Raw genomic sequence first — 17882 nt, 5'->3', positions numbered from 1 at the left:
TTTAATTTTCATACAGGAGTGTATAATTGACTCAAAAAACCGAGCGGACACTGTCTCATTTTCACTGTCTTGAGCAATTTTTTAGTGAATATATTTGAAAAAACTGCCATAGAGTGAAGCCACGAAAGTCAAAGCGCAAAGTGGCAAGGGACACTACGACTCTACACTGTTCCCACCCCCAGAGTTCTGCATCTCCACTCCCTCCATTGGAAACTACAACAGTTCTTCCAAGTTTGAAGATATGGGTTGACTATTAGATAGATAGATAGATAGATAGATAGATAGATAGATAGATAGATAGATATAGATAGATATAGCATATATATGATGTTTGCCCATTTTTTCCTATGGTCCTTCCTTTCTAAGTCATACATATACCTATTACTACTTCCAAATATCTTTTTTTTTTTCTCTGAGTTCTGATGCAATTGGAGTTCAGAGCCCTCTGGTCATCTTCCCCTATCATTTCTCCCCCTCTGGGGGGCATGGATCAAAATTCTTTATGGGGTGCAGAAGGTGGAAGGTCTGGCTTCTGTAATTGCTTCTCCACTGGAAATGGTGTGTTGGAAGGTATATCCATACCCCCCCCCCCAGCCTGTTTCTATTTTTCCTTAGTTGGGGAGGGTTCTGGAGAAGTGAGGTTCTAGGACACACTGTTGAGGTCACTGCGCAGTAAATCAGGATGGAATCATGATAGCATCAGCAACTTGGTAGCTCAAAGGTGGTAAGATATAAAGCAGGACAAAATGATTAATGAACAAAAGCCAAAAAGTAGGACTAGAGCAGATGAAAGTAATGATATTAGGGTGGAAAGAAGTGAGGAGAGGAAATCCATTTTAGGTATGTTCCTAGGAGCCCGTGACCTTAGTAGTTTTTGCTTAAGTTTTATTGCTAACATGCAGGTGGACAAAAATGTTGTCTGGGAAGATGTTGTCAGAATTGAGAATAGAACAAGAAAGCTGGAATAGGGCAAAGAGTAGCTCCCAAATTTGAAGAAAATCAATAAATTAATGTTTACCCCATCAATCCAACCCAGAGCCCATATATATTCATATTTAGCACAGGAGCCTGTGTAACCGCTGAGTCCTTGTCAGTTTGAGCTCCCAGTTGTTGTTCACAGCTGTGAACATTCTAGGATGCCTTCATTTCAGGACCAGTCTTCCTTGAGTGGCAGGTTAGGATGACCCAGTCTCCTTTCAGAGAGTGGGGCAGTGCTTACATTGCTGGTTTATAGTGAAGGTGAGGTCCTGGAGTGGCCCACAAGAGGTCTTATGATGCTCCTGATGGAAGTGACCAGTGAGTGATGGTGAAGAGAGGGTCTTTTAGAGGTTTTGGCCCATATTGTCTACTTTGGAATCCAAGACTTCCCAAATTAGGGTCCCCTTTGACCAAAAAGGGTACCATTAAATGAGCCAGTAGCTTGCCCTTATCCAGCTTTTATAGTCCTTTCTCTGATGAGCTTAGACTCTTCCCAAGTTGTTAAAAGTACCGAGTGTCATCTGTTGTAATATGGGCCTATACTGCTATAAACTTCCCTCCCAGGACTGTTGCTGCATCCCATAGGATCTGATAGCTGGTATCTTTATTTTTATTGATATTGAGATGTCTTAAGTTTTTTTTTATCTCTTCAGTGACCCATGTATTATTCAAAAGCACATTGTTTAGTCTCCAAACTTAGGGGGAATTTCTTCTTGTGCTTGACTTCTAGCTTCATATCATCATAGTCTGAGAAGATGCACTTTATCAACATAATATTTATGTATTTGTTTAGGCTATCTTTGTGACCCAGCTTATGATCAATCCTTGTGGATGTTCCATGTGAATTGAGAGTGTGTATTCCTTTCTCTTGGGATGGAAAGTTCTGTATATATCTGTTAGGTTCATTTCTTCTGCTGTTTCACTTAAGACTGCTATTTCCCCATTGACTTTGTGTCTCTGCTGTGAATGGTGTATTAAAATAGCCTAATGCTATTGTGTTGCTGTCAATGTCTTCCTTAAGTTCAGTATTTGATTTACATATTTAGATGCACCTGAGTTTGGGGCATGTATATTTATAATTCTTGTTGGATTCTTTGACCATAATGTAACATCTTTTTCTGTCTCTGCTTACTTTCTTTACTTCAAAGTTCATTTTATCTGAGAACAGAATTTTTTCTGAATTATTTTTTTTCTGAATTATTAGCTTGGAATATCTTTCTCCAAGCTCTTATATTAAGCTTCTGCTTGTTTTTTCTTTGGATGTATTTCCTGAAACCACATAATGATCGGATCTTGTCTTGAATCCATTAACTGCTTTGAGTCTTGGCAGATGAATTTAGGCCATTCAAATTTAGGGTGATTATTGGTATGTGTGGTTTACTTACATCCATTCTGATTTTTGTTTTGAATTCATTTTATTTTTTGAAAAGGTTTAATTTTTAATTTCTATTGATTTATTGGCTAGAGACAGCCAGAAATTGAGAGGGAAGGGGGTGATAGGAAGAGAGACAGAGACACCTGCAGCCCTGCTTCACCACTCGCAAAGCTGTCCCCTTACAGGTGGGAACTGAGGGCTCAAACCTGGGTCCTTGAGCACTGTAACATGTATGCTCAACTAGGTGCACCACCACCTGGCCCTTTTAGAATTCATTTTAAATTGCTGATTCTTTGCCCAGTTGTTTCTATCTGTCATTTTATATGGATGGGTTTCTGTGATGAGTTCCTCACTGATCTTTATCTTCTATTAATCTGTTTCTTGTTTTTGTACTGTGGTTACCATAAGTGTAATAACATATTATATCTTTTAAAACATCTTTTTATGTTGTTCTTGATTAACTAACATTTGATAAAAATGCTTTATCCATTAACTCCCTACCCTTTCCTGTTTCACTGTTCTTTCCTTTTCTGTTGTGTTCTTAGTTCTAGTCTACTACTGTTCACCTCACTTAGAATGTTTATTCCTTTGCTTCTTTGCTTCTGAGACTCCTCTTAGTAATTATTGTAAGGTGAGGTTGATGATGGAAAATTCCTTTAGCTTTGGATATCTGAGAAGACCTTTATTTCTCCCTCCTCATATTTGAAGGATAATTTTTCAGGATATAAGATGTATGCCTCGAATTCTCTCTTTTAGTACTCTGAATATGTCATTTCACTTACTCTCTCCTTGCCTGTAGGGTTTGTGAAGTCTGATGAAAAACTTGGTAACTCTATCTTTATATATAACTTATTTCCTTTCCCTAACAGCCTGCAATTTTTTTCCTTTTCATAGGGTTTTGATGGTTTTACAATGATATTGTAAAACTATCAAATGGCGTACCACCATAAGCCAGAGCTGAGCAGTGCCCTTGTAAAAAAGAAAGAGGGAGAGAGAGAGATGCAAATTAAAACTGCTCTAAGATTCCACCTCACACTTGTGGGAATGGCCTACATCAAAGCAGGAAATGACAGGTATTGGAGAGGTTATAGAGAAAAAGGGATTCTATTACTCTGCTGGTAGGGGCAAACTGGTGCAGAACCACTTTGGAAGATTGTATGGAGAGTCATTAAGTAAATTAAAATGGAATTACCTTATGATCCAGCAACACCACTCTTGGACATTATCCAAAAAACATGCAAACATGTACCCCTATGTTCATAGCTGCACTATTCACATTAGCCAAACAGTGGAAGCAGCCTAAGTGCCCATCCACAGATGACTGGCTAAATAAATTATGGGATACATATACTCCATGAAATCTATTCTGCAATCAAAAAGACAATATTGTGTCCTTCGTAACAAATTAGATATGACTAAAGGGGATTATGCTCAGCAAAATAAATGAAGTAAATACAACTACCAGATGGTTTCATTCATATGTGGAATCTAGAGAACTGACAAACATGAACTTAGAAAAAACAAGCAAACAAAAAAAGAGAAGTAAACAAACTATTTCCAAAACTTTGTAAGAACAATGGTGGATATTGTTGGGAAGACATTTGGTGGTGGGTGTGGTGTGAAACTATACCTTGTAATCTTTTTTTTTTTTTTTGCCTCCAGGGTTATCGATGTGGTTCAGTGCCTGCACCACCAATTCACCACTCCTTAAAGGCCTTTTTTTTTTTTCCCATTTTGTTGCCCTTGTTGTTGTCATTATTGTTATTGTTGCCACTGATGTCGTTGTTGTTGGATAGGACAGAGAAATAGAGAGAGAGGAGGATACAGAAAGGGGGAAAGATAGACACCTGCAGACCTGCTTCACCACCTGTGAAGCGACGTCCCTACAGGTGGGGAGCCGGGGGCTCGAACCAGAATCCTTATGCCAGTCCTTGCATTTTGCACCACTTAACCCACTGCACTACCGCCTGACTCCCCTAAATTCAGATTCTTCAACTTATGAGCTACATGTCCTCTGGAACACTAGCACCAAATTTCTGCTTTATCAAATGCTGTAAAATAAGAGAACACTACATATATTGCAGAGCTCCTTGCACATGGTAGATGCTAAAGAAACGCCAGCTCTCTTTCCTTTGAAGAGTATCATGTACACACTTCTGTTAACAGGACTGGATTTAAAAGTCATGCTTCATGATTTCCCTGAGGCAAATTGTAGCATAGCATGATGCATCAAGATCAAAAGAGATCAGAAGAGATAAAGTGGCCTCACTGGTGTGGGATCCTTCCATGCTGAGATCAGTATCATGTTCCTCCATGAGCTTATAGGAGACATTGCAGGGATGTTTCAAAACCTGCCGGAAGCAGCCTGGAACATTTAGTTTCAGAGCAGGAACTTTAAACCTGCATGTCTGCAGTCCATCTCTGCGAAGTCTCTCCTGGTACCACTGCCCTACTTCATTCCTTGGGTACTGATTGTTGTAGCCAAGCACTGGAAGAACCACCTGCAAATGGGAAGGGGGAGAAGTCATGAGACGAGCTTTAGAGAAATAAATGATCCTATTACAAATGATTCTATTACTTAAACATGAATCTGTTAACAGTATAAATTAGTCTACTGAATTTTGACTGCTATTTTGACTATTATTTCTTCCTTAAATGTATTTACTTTGGATAGACACAGAGAAATTTAGAGAGGAAGAAGAGAGAAAGACACACACACACACACACACACAGCACTGCTTCACTTGTGAAAATTTCCCCCCTGCAGGTGGGAGCCAGGGACTTGAACTGGCGTCTTTGTGCATGGTAACTTGTGTGGTCTGCCAGATGTGCCACCAGCTGGCCTCTACTTTATTTTTTAGAGCTGCCAAGCAAAGAAAAGGAATGACTAAAATTCAGATTCCCATTAAACAAGGCAAGCAATTCACATCAGATTTTATCAGACAAATTTTTATCACTATAGAAGAGACAGAACAGGAAGTTTGAATTAATTAGCCAAGAAAATTCAGCCTTTCTGCAGTCATACACTTTTAAGAGCTATTTTTTTTCTGTAATACAAAGAATAAACCCATCTGCTCAATCCCATAACTGGTATTTAGTATAGTAATTATACATCCTTTTTATTTAAACTAGAAAGAGTGGTCTGGGAGGTGGTGCAGTGGATAAAGCATTGGATTCTCAAGCATGAGGTTCTTGGTTCAATCCCCGGCAACACATGTACCAGAGTGATGTTTGGTTCTTTCTCTCTCTCCTCCTGTCTTTCTCACTAATAAATAAATAATTTTCTTTAAAAGGCTAGAAAAAAGACAAGTAGAAGCAAATAAGTTAATTTTTCTCAACTGCTTCTAAATCCATCTGCTTTTGATGGCTTCTTTCTGCCATCACTGGTGACTGACTTCTAGACATTTACCTTGAACAGTACCAAATATTCAGAAAAAGATGAAAAAGAAAGAGGAGGAGGAGATGAAGGAGGAAGAGGAATGCTTCATGCTTCACCTCAGACTGTGTCCAGAGACTTCACGTGTGGAATGACAACCCTTCAGCTTCATTACTCGGGTGAGACCTTTCCTTTTATAATACACTCTAATTTCATCTCAGGTAGTTCACTTTCTAACAAAGTCCCATAACCTAGATATACACCAGTTTCTGTGAGAGAGAGCTTATGTTCACACGTACCCATAAACTACTGAAAAATATATACCTGAAAGCAGAAGTACACTAGAGTTTGCAGTGAGTACCTCCCTAATACTTCCTCTCCACTATTCCAAGCCTGGGATCCGTGATTGCTCAACAAATTGTTTGGCTTCGTTTGTTAACTCTCTTTTCAATCACCAGGTTCCAGATGCCACCAGGATGTTGGCCAGGCTTCCCTGGATTGAAGACCCCACCAATGTGTCCTGGAGCTCAGCTTCCCCAGAGACACACCCTACTAGGGAAAGATAGAGGCAGACTGGGAGTATGGACCGACCAGTCAACGCCCATGTTCAGCGGGGGAAGCAATTACAGAAGCCAGACCTTCTACCTTCTGCAACCCTCAACGACCCTGGGTCCATGCTCCCAGAGGGATAGAGAATGGGAAAGCTATCAGGGGAGGGGGTGGGTTATGGAAATTGGATGGTGGGAATTGTGTGGAGTTGTACCCTTCCTACCTTATGTTTCTGTTCATTAATCCTTTCTTAAATAAAAAATTTAAAAAATAAAAAATAATAAATACATAAATAAAATAAGGGAAAAAAACCTAAAATATGGATAATCTAAATGAATAAATTTCAAATTTGTTATGCTAACTGAAAAAAGCCCTATATCCAAAGAAATGAAAACACTGATTCAAAAGGGTACCTGTGCCCTTATGCTTACAGTTGCATTATTCACAACAGTCAGAATAAGGAGTCAACCTAAATGTCCTTCTGTAGACAGGTGGGTAAAGAAGGAATGGAATATATACTCAGTGAAATACTATTCTATAATAAAGAAAGAGAAGTAATATTGTATTGTTTGGGACAAAATGGATGAAATTAGAGGTGATTAAGTGAAATAAATGACGAAGATAAAGGCAACTACCAAATGGTTGTACTCACATGTGGAGTACGATCAACTAAAGTAAACGAACTTAAAAAAAAAAAGTCACTAAACTATGTCTCAGACTGTCTGAAAAACTGTGGGGGGTGGGTGTCAGGGCAGGAAGGCCACCTGACTTTGGTGATGGTGCAGTAACATACACTCACACATCGGTGTGAAACAATATCCCTGAATATCAGGATTATATACACCAACACTAAATTGCTAACAATAAGAATATTATTATTTTTTAAAGAGTAATTAGAGTTCAATGAGGCCATCAGCATATAATATAATTCATATAACATAACCCAGTACAAATAGCTCTTCTAAAAAGAAGAAGAAACACCAGGCTGTGAACATAGAGAGAATGTCCTGTGAGGATGCAGGGAGGAGGTGATCATCTGGAAGCCAAGCCTCCTCGAACCATGGAAAATCCATTCCTGGGGGGGAGAGAGGGACTGGGCAATAGCATACCGGGTTAAGCGCACATAGTACAGAGGACATGTGCAAGGATCCCAATTTGAGCTTCTCACTTTGCAAGCGGTGAAGCAGGTCTGCAAGTGTCTGTTTTTCTCTCCCCCTGTCTTCTCCTCCTTTCTCAATTTCTCTCTGTCCTATCCAACAACAATGAGGAAAAAAAGATAGCCGCCAAAAGCAGTGGAGGCAAATAAAGAAAAAAGAAAATCCATTTCTGTTGTTTAAGCCACCCAGCCTGGTATTTAGGTATGGTAACTCAGAAAGTTAATATGCTGGAAATTTTTCCTTTTGTACAAAGAAGATTTATTTATTTATTTATTTATTTATTTATTTATTATTGGATTGAGACAGACAGAATTTGAGAGGGGAGGGGGAGATAGAGAGAGGGAAAGAGGCAGAGAGATACCCGCTTCACCATTTGTGAAGTTTTCTTCATACAGGAGGGGACCAGGGGCTTGAACCTAGGTTCCTGCACACTGTAATGTGTGTGCTTAACCAGCTGTGCCACTGCCTGACCCACCCCCCCGGCATTTTTCCTTTCATATATTTTTAAGAATCTGATGTTTTGGGGGTAGATAGCATGATGCAAAGAGACTCTCATGCCTAAGATTCCAACATCCCAAGTTCAGTCTCTTACACCACCATAAACCAGAGCTGAGCAGTGCTCTGGTTAAAAAAAGAGAAAAAAAAAAAAAAGAATCTGATGTTTAATGGTTATATTTTCATCACACTGATACAAATATTCCATTTAGTATATTTCAGTCATTCTCAACTTTTATTATAATAATTCTTGCAAAGGAAAAAGATAATAGAAATAAAAGGTCGCATGCTATTTGATTACATTTACAAAATACTCTTTCACAGGTAAAACCTTTGGTCAAAAAGAAAAGAAAGCAGATAAGCTGTTGCCAAGAGCTGGGGCTAGAGGCTGATTATAAGGGAGAAGGGGCAGGGAAATACTGGGGAGAGTTGAAATAGTTCTTCATCTTGATTTCTATGATTGTCATAAGACTACATATATTTGTCACAACTCAAAGAATTATAAACTAAAAAAGAATGAATTTTCTAATACTGAAACCATACTTGATAGGCTGAGGAGACAGCACAATGGTTATAGAAGAAGACTTTCATGCTTTAGGCACCCAAGTCCCAGGATCAATCCCCAGCACCACCATATGCCTGAGCTAACTAGTGCTCCGGTAAGAAGCAAGAAAACAAACATCATACTTAAATTAAAAAATGGTTTGAAAGATAAGAGGAGGTGTTTGTTACCTGATGTATTGCATATGTATTAGCTGATTCCTCTTCATTAGTTACCAAATGAACCTATTTTTGAAAAACATAAAAACATAAATGATTCCCAAATATTCCAAAGTTTTCAATTTTCCCTGCCTCTGTTACATAGGACTTAAATTCCATGCTGTATGTATTTACACATATACACAAACAGACAGACATACCTGACTCTAAAATTTGTCTCTGGAGGAGCAGAGTAATGAAAATTAGAATGATTCCTCCAGCTTTGCCCACTGATAACGGAAGTTGGAACCCACAGAATGTCACTGAGCAGCATAACATTCTAGAGTGATCCTGTCACCTCAGTCACCAACAGTCTATCAAAATCAGAGTGTTCTTTACTAAGTGAAAGATCTACTTCTGTGAAAATATCCTTGATCCATTTGGAGTTGATTTTTGTTTCTGGTGAGATAAGGTGGTTCAGTTTCATTCTTTTGCATGTTTCAACCCAGTTTTCCCAGCACCATTTATTGAAGAGAGCCTCCTTCCTTCATTTAATACTTTGGGCCCCCTTATCAAAGATTAGATGTCCATAGGTGTGGGGGTTTAGTTCTGGGCTTTCAATTCTGTTCTACTGGTCTGTGTGCCTATTTTTGTTCCAGTACCAGGCTGTTTTGATGATGATGGCCTTATAATATAGTCTGAGATCTGGGAGTATGATGCCTCCATTTCTGTTTCTTTTCCTCAAGATAATTTTGGCAATTATAGGTGTTTTCTGGCTCCAGATAAATGATTGTAGTTTTTGTTCTATTCTCTTAAAGAAGCTTGGTGGAACTTTGATGGGTATAGCGTTAAATCTGTATATGGCCCTGGGGAGAATACTCATTTTGATGATATTTATTCTTCCAATTCATGACCACGGGATGTCTTTCCATTTCTTGGTATCATTTTCTATTTCCTTGAATAGTGACTCATAGTTTTCAGTATACAAATCTTTCACTTCTTTGGTCAGCTTTATTCTTAGGTATTTTATTGATTTTGCTGCAACAGTAATTAGGAGTGATTTCTGAATGTCTTCTTCTTCAGATTCGGTGTTTGCATAAAGAAATGCCACTGATTTTTGTACACTGATTTTTGTAGCCTGACACCTTGTTATATTGCCTAATAACTTCCAGTATTATATAATCTGCAAATAGATCCAGCTTTCTGGTCCTGCCAGCCATGACACCACCTCCCCAGATAATAATTAGGATCCACCTGCATATCAGATTTCAAGATCAGGCAAAAAACAGAAAAAAAAAAAAAAAACACTAGTATAGCCACAGTCCCTTTGGAATATAACTAAAATACGCCTACTCTGCCCTCTTTGTCTTTCCCTCCTCTTTCAATTTACCTCTGTCCTATCCAACAACAACAATAATACAAGAGCAGCAAAATAGAAAAAATGACTTCCAGGAGCAGTGGATTTGTAGTGCAGGCACCAAGCCCCAGAGATAACGCTGGAGGTGGTAATAAATAAATAAATAAATAAATAAATAAATAAAATCAATCTATGAAGTGACTTGAAATAAAGACACATCTACCAATCTAGCAATTTATCAGAAAAGAAAACCAGGTTAGTTTTCTATAAATTTTAGTTGTAGAAGCACATGGCTCATATTCCACTTAGAAGTCTTATTCTTTTTCCTTTTCACATTTTAACACTAGAACCTCTATGTCCTGCATTTCATTTTTCTCAGTGCTAACTAATAAAGTATAGGTAGTTGGTATTAAAAATGATAAGTTATTTTTAGCTGATATGAAAATAAAACATTGCAATATACAAAGGAAAATATTTTTTCTTTTCACTATAGTTTTAGAAAGAAAAACATACAATTCTGATTACAAAACTATCCTTGCAAATGTTACTTTGGACTAAGAAGTCATAAGACACATATACATCATACTGTTAGACCTTGTCAAAGTAAACTTGAGCTTCTAAAAACCTGCATTAGAGCTCTCTCTCTCTTTTCAGGTCATCACGTGAGTACTAGCTCTGCTGTTCTCTCTCTCCCCCTCTTTCTCCCTCTGTCTTACTCTCTCCCTCTGTCTTTCTCTCTCTCCTTCTCTCTCTCTCTCTCTCTCGCTCTCTCTCTCTCTCTCTCTCTCTCATGTGAGAATATTCTCATGTGAATATTCTCAATTTTCCTGAATAAAATTTTAAATTCCTGGAAAAAAAATATGTATTAGAAATACTTATTCAGCCACCAAATTGCAGACACTACTATGATTCCATCTGACTTCCCTGGAGAGATGACCCAAAGTCTCACCTCTCCAGCACCCTCCCCCATTAAGGAAAGATAGAAACAGGCTGGGGGTATAGATCGACCTGTCAATTGTTGTTTTCGATGGGTTATGTTGTTTTCGCCGGGCTGGCTTCACGGGCGGGTAACAGACGACCAGGGACTCACGGTTGAGCTGTAGGCAGTATCTCTTTATTCATGCAGGATGCAGCACAATCTAAGAGGAGCTAAGCTAAACTCAAGTACTGTAAAACTCACAATGCTGTCTTTATATATACTTGCCAAGTAGGGTGGAAACAGGATGTGACATAGAGAGGGTGGAGAGAAAAGTGACTGGTGACAATCAGAGTGTGACAAGGAGAGGATCAGAGTGTGACAAGGAGAGGATCAGAGTGTGACAAGGAGAGGGGGTGGGGCAAAAACATATCATGAAACAGTGGGGATTGAACCAATGCCCTGGAGGGAGGGTATTGCTTGTTAACAGCGGTTATGTAAATAGAATGAAGTGGTTATGTAAATAGAATAGTGTTAAGCAGGGGGGATTTAAACCAAATGAAACAGAAGGGGTCTCATGCATACCAACAGTCAATGTCCATGTTCACTGGAGAAGCAATTACAGAAGCCAGACCTTCCACCTTTTCCACCCCAAAAAGAATTTTGGTCCATACTCCCAGAGAGATAAAGAACAGGGAAGCTGTCAATGGAGAGGACTACGGGACATAGAACTCTGGTGGTGGGAACTGTGTGCAATTATAACCCTGTTACCTTACAATTTGTAAATTTTTGTAAATCCTTACAAAATCGATAATTAAAAATATAAAAAAGAAGTATTCATTTAATAATGTGTTGCTCAGGTAATATTTAAATGAATAATTTTCCTAGAAGGTGTTAAAAATAATTTTCATTAATTATCAAAAGTGGATCACTGGCAAATCTCTCATCATATGAGGAGAGATAAAACTAGTGATGCTGGGCGGGAGTAGATAGCACAATCGTTCTGCAAACAGACTCTCATGCCTGAGTCTCCAAAGTCCCAGGTTCAATCCCCTGCACCACCAAAAGCCAGAGCTGAACAGTGCTCTGGAAAAAAAAAATTGTGAATCAAAATAGATAATCTCTCTAAAACTTGTGATGCTGGTGGCCAGGCTGTGGTGCATTGGGGAGAGTGCACATGTTACAGTGCCAAGGACCTGGGTTCAAGCCCCTGGTCTATTGAAGCAATGCTGTAGTTGTCTCTTTCTCTCTCTTTTTTTTAACATTTATTTATTTATTTCCTTTATGTTGCCTTTGTTTTTATTGTTGTTGTAATTATTGTTGTTGTTACTGATGTCGTTGTTGGATAGCACAGAGAGAAATGAAGAGAGATGGGGAAGACAGACTGGGGGAGAGAGAGAGACACCTGCAGACCTGCTTCACCGCCTGTGAAGCGACTCCCCTGCAGGTGGGGAGCCAGGGGGCTCGAACCGGGATCCTTACGTCGGTCCTTGCGCTTCACGCCACGTGCACTTAACCCACTGCGCTACTGCCCAACTCCCTGTCTCTTTCTCTTTATCTCCCCTTCCCTCTAGATTTCTCTGTCTCTATTCAATAAAAAGGTAAATTAATTAAATATTAGAAAAATAGAGCCTTTTAAAAAGAACTTGTGATGCTGCTAGGTATTTTTCTCATACAGTTTCAAAGTGTGCATCTACATTAAATGATACCAAATGCCCCTAGTAATGCCTCAGTGAGAGAGGGATCTCAAGCAAATCGATGCAACCAGTGCCAACTCAGCATGTTTCACTTCAGGCAGTATCTCGCAACACCAGGTGTGGGATGTCAACCCTTCAGCTCCATTACTCTGTCTGCTGAGACCTTTCCTAGCTCATGGGACTCCTTAACTCCATTTTGGATAGTACACTTCCTAACAAAGCCACAGAACCTAGATATAGACCAAGGCCCATGAGATAGGGTACATGTGCACATGGGTCATAAGTTAGGGGAAAATATAGACCTTAAGCTAAAAGTACATAATAGTCTACTCAAGTGAGCAGAAAGACCTAAAAAGACACCATAAAGTACTTAATCAAACAGTTTCTACTTAGACCTAGATACCTATCTCATCTACTTCCTATTTCACTTCCCTCAATCACTTTAACACTAACTTTGTCAGATAAAGTAAGGACTACAAAAGCTGGATATGGGCAAGAGACCAGCACACAGCTCTTTTGGTCACTACCAGGCCACCCCATCACCCAGGGCCTTAGTCACGGTATCCTGGGATTATTATACAGACATGACAGGCCTAGACCTCTAATAGATCCCTCTCTCCACCATCGCTGGTCATCTCCATCAGAAGCAACATCATATACCCTCTTGTGGGGCTCTACGGGACCTTGCCTTCAGTGTAGAACAATAATGATGGGGACTGCTCCACTCTCCAAAGAAAGGCTGGGTCAATATACTCTGCTACTCAAGGAAGAAGTAAGTGCAGCCTAGAATGTTCCTACCTGTGACCACAGAATTCAAGCTCAGACTTACAGGGATGCAGAAGTTATACAGGCTCCTGTGCTGAATACAGGCCCCAGATCAGATTGACAGGGTTTACAGCTGACATTATTTACATACTTTTACCATATTTGGGAGCTACTCCCTTCCCTGACTCAGCTTTCTAGTCCTTTTTTTCCAACTGTGACACCATCTCCCCAGACAATATTTTTAGCTCACCGGCATGTTAGCTGTCAGGCTCAGGCAAAATTGGTAAAGTCATGGAGCCCTTGGAATAGACCTAAAATAGACCTCCTAGCCTTTTCCAAAATGGAGGCCCCAAATCTCATCTGATATAGTTTTACCTTTAGGTTCCTGATCACTAAACAATTTGTTCTCCTATATATTTTAATGCTTTTCATCTACCAAGTTGCAGATACTACCATGATGCCAACCTGACTTTCTTGGGCAGCTGACCTCACCAAAGTATCCTGGAACCTCATCTCTCCAGAGCCCTGCCACACGAGGGAAAAATAGACAGGTTGGGGTATGGATGAACCTGTTGACACCCATTTCCAGCAGAGAAGCAATTACAGAAGCCAGACCTTCCACCTTCTGCACCCCATAATGACCTTCGGTCCATGCTCCCAGAGGGATAAAGAATAGGGAAGCTCAGCCCCCAGTTCCAGCTGCCAGCTCCCCACCTGCAGGGAAGTTGCTTCACAAGCAGTGAGGCAGGTCTACAGGTGTCTCTCTTTCTCTCCCCTACTCTGTCTTCCCCTCCTCTCAATTTCTCTCTGTCCTATCCAACAACATCAATAACAACAACAATAATAACTACAACAATAAAACAAGGGTAACAAAAGGGAATAAATAAATATTAAAAAATTTTTTTTAAAGAATAGGAAAGCTTCCAATGAAGGGGGTGAAATGCAGAACTCTGGGGGTGGGAATTGTATGGAATTGTACCCCTCTTATCTTAGTCTTGTCGGTCATTATTAAATCAATAATAATAAAAAGATATAATGAAAAAAATTCAGTGACATTATAATATAAATAGCTTCACTAGATTTAAAACCGTATTTGAGAATGACAAGATTCCTTAGAACAATAATTTGCTCTTTCTACATTATACTACTATAAAGTAAATATCTTTACTCACTTATCTATGGAAATCAGTTACATTATTTAGTTTAAATCCACAGATAAAAAATATTTTTGGGGGGGCCAGGCAGTGGTGCACCTGGCTCAGCACACGTCACAATGTGCAAGGGCCTGACTTTGAACCCCCAAGTGGTAAAGCAGGGCTGCAGGTGTCTCTCTGTCTTTCCTCCTGTCTACCATCACCTTCTCCCTCAATTTCTGGCTGTCTCTACCCAATAAATAAGTAAAGATAATTTTTTATATTTATTTATCTTCCCTTTTGTTTCTCTTGTTTTTTATTGTTTTTGTAGTTATTATTGTTGTTGTTATTGATGTCATTGTTGTTAGAAAGGACAGAGAGAAATGAAGAGAGGAGGGGAAGACAGAGAGGGGGAGAGAAAGACAGATAACTGCAGACCTGCCTATGAAGTGACTCCCCTGCAGGTGGAGAGCTGGGGGGCTTGAAAGTAAAGATAATTTTTAAAAAATTAAAAAATATTTTTTGACTAGAAAGGAAACGAAAGGGCCAATTTTAAAATATATGTGCTACAATTTTATTAATATAAATGTCTCTAAGGCAATGTTAAGAGGAAAAATGCAATCATTTACATTTATAACAATTCACATTTACACAAAACATGGACCACATCTCATTATAGAAATTACTCTTTTTCATAGTTTAAAATTTCAGCCTCTAAGTCCTTTGTTTGCTTAGTGATCACTAACAGAATAAAATCTACCTTTCTGCAAATATTTATATAAAGGTATAGGGAAAAGTCTAGAAGGATACACATCCCAAAGAAGAGGGAACTTTTTCTGGAAATGGGAAAGGAAATCACAATACAGCTGTGACAGGAATGAGCTTTACAATTTTTTAAATTTATTTATTTATTCCCTTATTGTTGCCCTTGTATTATTGTTGTAGTTATTATTGTTGTCTGTCTTCGTTGCTGGATATGACAGAGAGAAATGGAGAGAGGAGAGAAAGACAGGGAGAGAGAAAGACAGACACCTGCAGACCTGCTTCACCGCTTGTGAAGTGACTCCCCTGCAGGTGGGGAGCTGGGAGCTCGAACCTGGATCCTTATACCGATCCTTACACTTTGCGCCACGTGCATTTAACCCGCTGTGCTACCGCCCAACTCCTGAGCTTTACAATTTTTATACTACTTGTGTGGTTCTTGAAGGGAGGTATATTAATTAACTGGGTACCTTTTACTTCACAGCATGGTCTGTTTTTAGTTTTCCATTTATAGACGTCTGTTAAGACTCAGATGACAGTACAACACATAAGCCTTTCTCCTGCAAATGCACGGAACACTCTGATGTAGGAAGACTTACCTTATGGTTTGTGAACTGCTCAGCATCAACAACTTCATCCAAACACACCAAATCACCCTCCACAACTCTCGGCCCGTATGTTGCAAGTCTGTAAGATGCTGCCTCATTCCAAATCTTGCTGCTATAAGCGTGGACGTAAAATAGGCGCATAGAGTGAGGGAGTGAGAACCAGGCCTGCACGCAGCCCTCCTCTGTCACACCAAAGCGATGCAGCGACTCCAGCAGTACTCGCTCGCGGACTTTGAATTCAGGCATCAGGGAGAGTGTGCCTTTAGCATCCTCTGAAATAAAGGAAGTTATGCAGCTTCGTCTAGCCAAAGGCCAGGTATAAAGATATTCTGTCCGTTCTCTAAATGGGCCACAATGAACATGAAGAGGCTTAGCACTGACTATGTCTAACTATACACGGAAGTTTGTGTAATAGATATCTTTAATCAAGGGTTTGAGATAATGGTTATGCAAAGACTTTCATGGCTGAGGCACCAAAGGTCCCAGGTTTAATCCCCAGCTCTGTCATAGGTCAGAGTTGAGCAGTGCTTTGAAAAAATAAATAAACAAACAGGCCAGGTGGTGGCACACCTGGTTGAGTGTACATGTTACAATGTACAAGGACCTGAGTTTGAGGCCTTGGTCCCCACCTACAGGGGGAAAACTTTGCAATACGTGAAGCAGTGCTGTAGGTGTCTCTCTATCTGTCCCTTCCCTCTCAATTTCTTGCTATCTCTATCCAGTGAATAAATAATCATACTTTTTAAAAATCAAACTAATTTAAATTTAAAAAAGCAAAAAACACCCATATATTGGAAAAGGACCTAGGTTAGGGGTGAGTGTTTTGCTGATACTTAACATCACAGGGATATAAGACATTGCACCTATATGCCAACAAATGCACTATACACCATTAACCCCGCAAAAAAAGAAAGAAGAAAAAAAGAAAGGAAGAAAGACTATTGGATATAACAAATGGCACTCAATGCTTTAACAACTGAGAGTAAGTCTAAGCTCATTAGATAAAGAAATGACTACAAAAGCTGGATAAGGGCAAGCTACAACTCACTTAACGACAGCCTTTTTGGTCAATACCATGCCACCCCATCATCTGGGGCCCCAGTCAAGGAATTCTTGGACTCCCACATAGATATGATGGGCCTAGACCTCTAATAGATCCCTCTCTCCACCATCACTAGTCACTTCCATCAGGCACAGTATCATTAAGACCTCCTGTGGGTCTCTGTAGGACCTTGCCCTCACTATAAAGTAACAATGTGCTGGGAAATTGTGCCGATGCAGTCACATCTGCCATGTTGTCCCCTCAGGCTATTGCTAGTTCCACAAGAGTTGGGACATTCTCGGAGCACCTGTTCCACCATGTTGTGCCCTCAGGACATTGTCTATTCCCCCAAAATAGTTGCAGTGCTTTGGTTACTCCTCCCCCTTCCCATTCTCAGGAGAGTTATTATCCTACCCTGGAGTGCTATGGTTACTCCTCCCCCTTCCCATTCTTGCGAGAGCTATTCCCATAAAAGCCCTTCTTCCGCACCTCACTCTCTTGCCGGCCCTTCACTTCGGTGGTTAGACACAGGGAAGGTTGCTGCGTGAGGCAGCCATTTTTGCTACCTCCACGTGGCCCAACCTGCTTCTCTCTCACCCAACTCTGAGGTGCCAGCGCAAATAAAGATTTGTGTTCCCTCTTTGGTCCGGACCTCCTCTCTTCTCCACGGCACAGCTCAACAACAATGGTAGGGACTGTCCCACTCTCTAAAAGGAGGCTGGGTCACCCTACTCTGCCACTTGAGGAAGACTGGTCTGAAAATGAATGCAGCCTAGAATGTTTCCAGCTGTGACCATGGTTATGAGCGCAAACTGACAGGGACTCAGAGGTTACACAGATTCCTGTGCTAAATGTGAATATGTTTGAGCCCTGGGTCAGATTGATGGGGTAAACAGTTAATTATAGTTACATAATTTATTCAAGTTTGGAAGCTACTCTCTGCCCTCATCCAGCTTTCCAGTTCTATTCTCAA

General features: G+C 40.0%; 1 protein-coding gene across 4 annotated transcripts in view; it reads right to left on the bottom strand.

Moving 5' to 3' along the window:
• Positions 1 to 868: 868 nt before the first annotated feature.
• PUS7L (pseudouridine synthase 7 like) overlaps positions 869 to 17882 on the bottom strand; it is a 37653-nt gene continuing 20639 nt past the window's right edge. For all 4 annotated transcript variants that reach the window (XM_060191742.1, XM_060191743.1, XM_060191744.1 and 1 more), the window contains exons 7-9: positions 15859 to 16139; positions 8663 to 8716; positions 869 to 4854 (exon numbers count right to left, since the gene is read on the bottom strand). In XM_060191742.1, the coding sequence (XP_060047725.1) occupies positions 4528 to 4854; positions 8663 to 8716; positions 15859 to 16139 (662 nt within the window). In that variant the 3' untranslated portion in view covers positions 869 to 4527. The remainder of the gene's footprint in view (positions 4855 to 8662; positions 8717 to 15858; positions 16140 to 17882) is intronic.

The sequence above is a fragment of the Erinaceus europaeus genome, chromosome 5, assembly GCF_950295315.1.
Source record: "Erinaceus europaeus chromosome 5, mEriEur2.1, whole genome shotgun sequence".
Classification (NCBI taxonomy): Eukaryota; Metazoa; Chordata; class Mammalia; order Eulipotyphla; family Erinaceidae; genus Erinaceus; species Erinaceus europaeus.
This window is presented reverse-complemented; position numbering and strand designations above follow the sequence as displayed.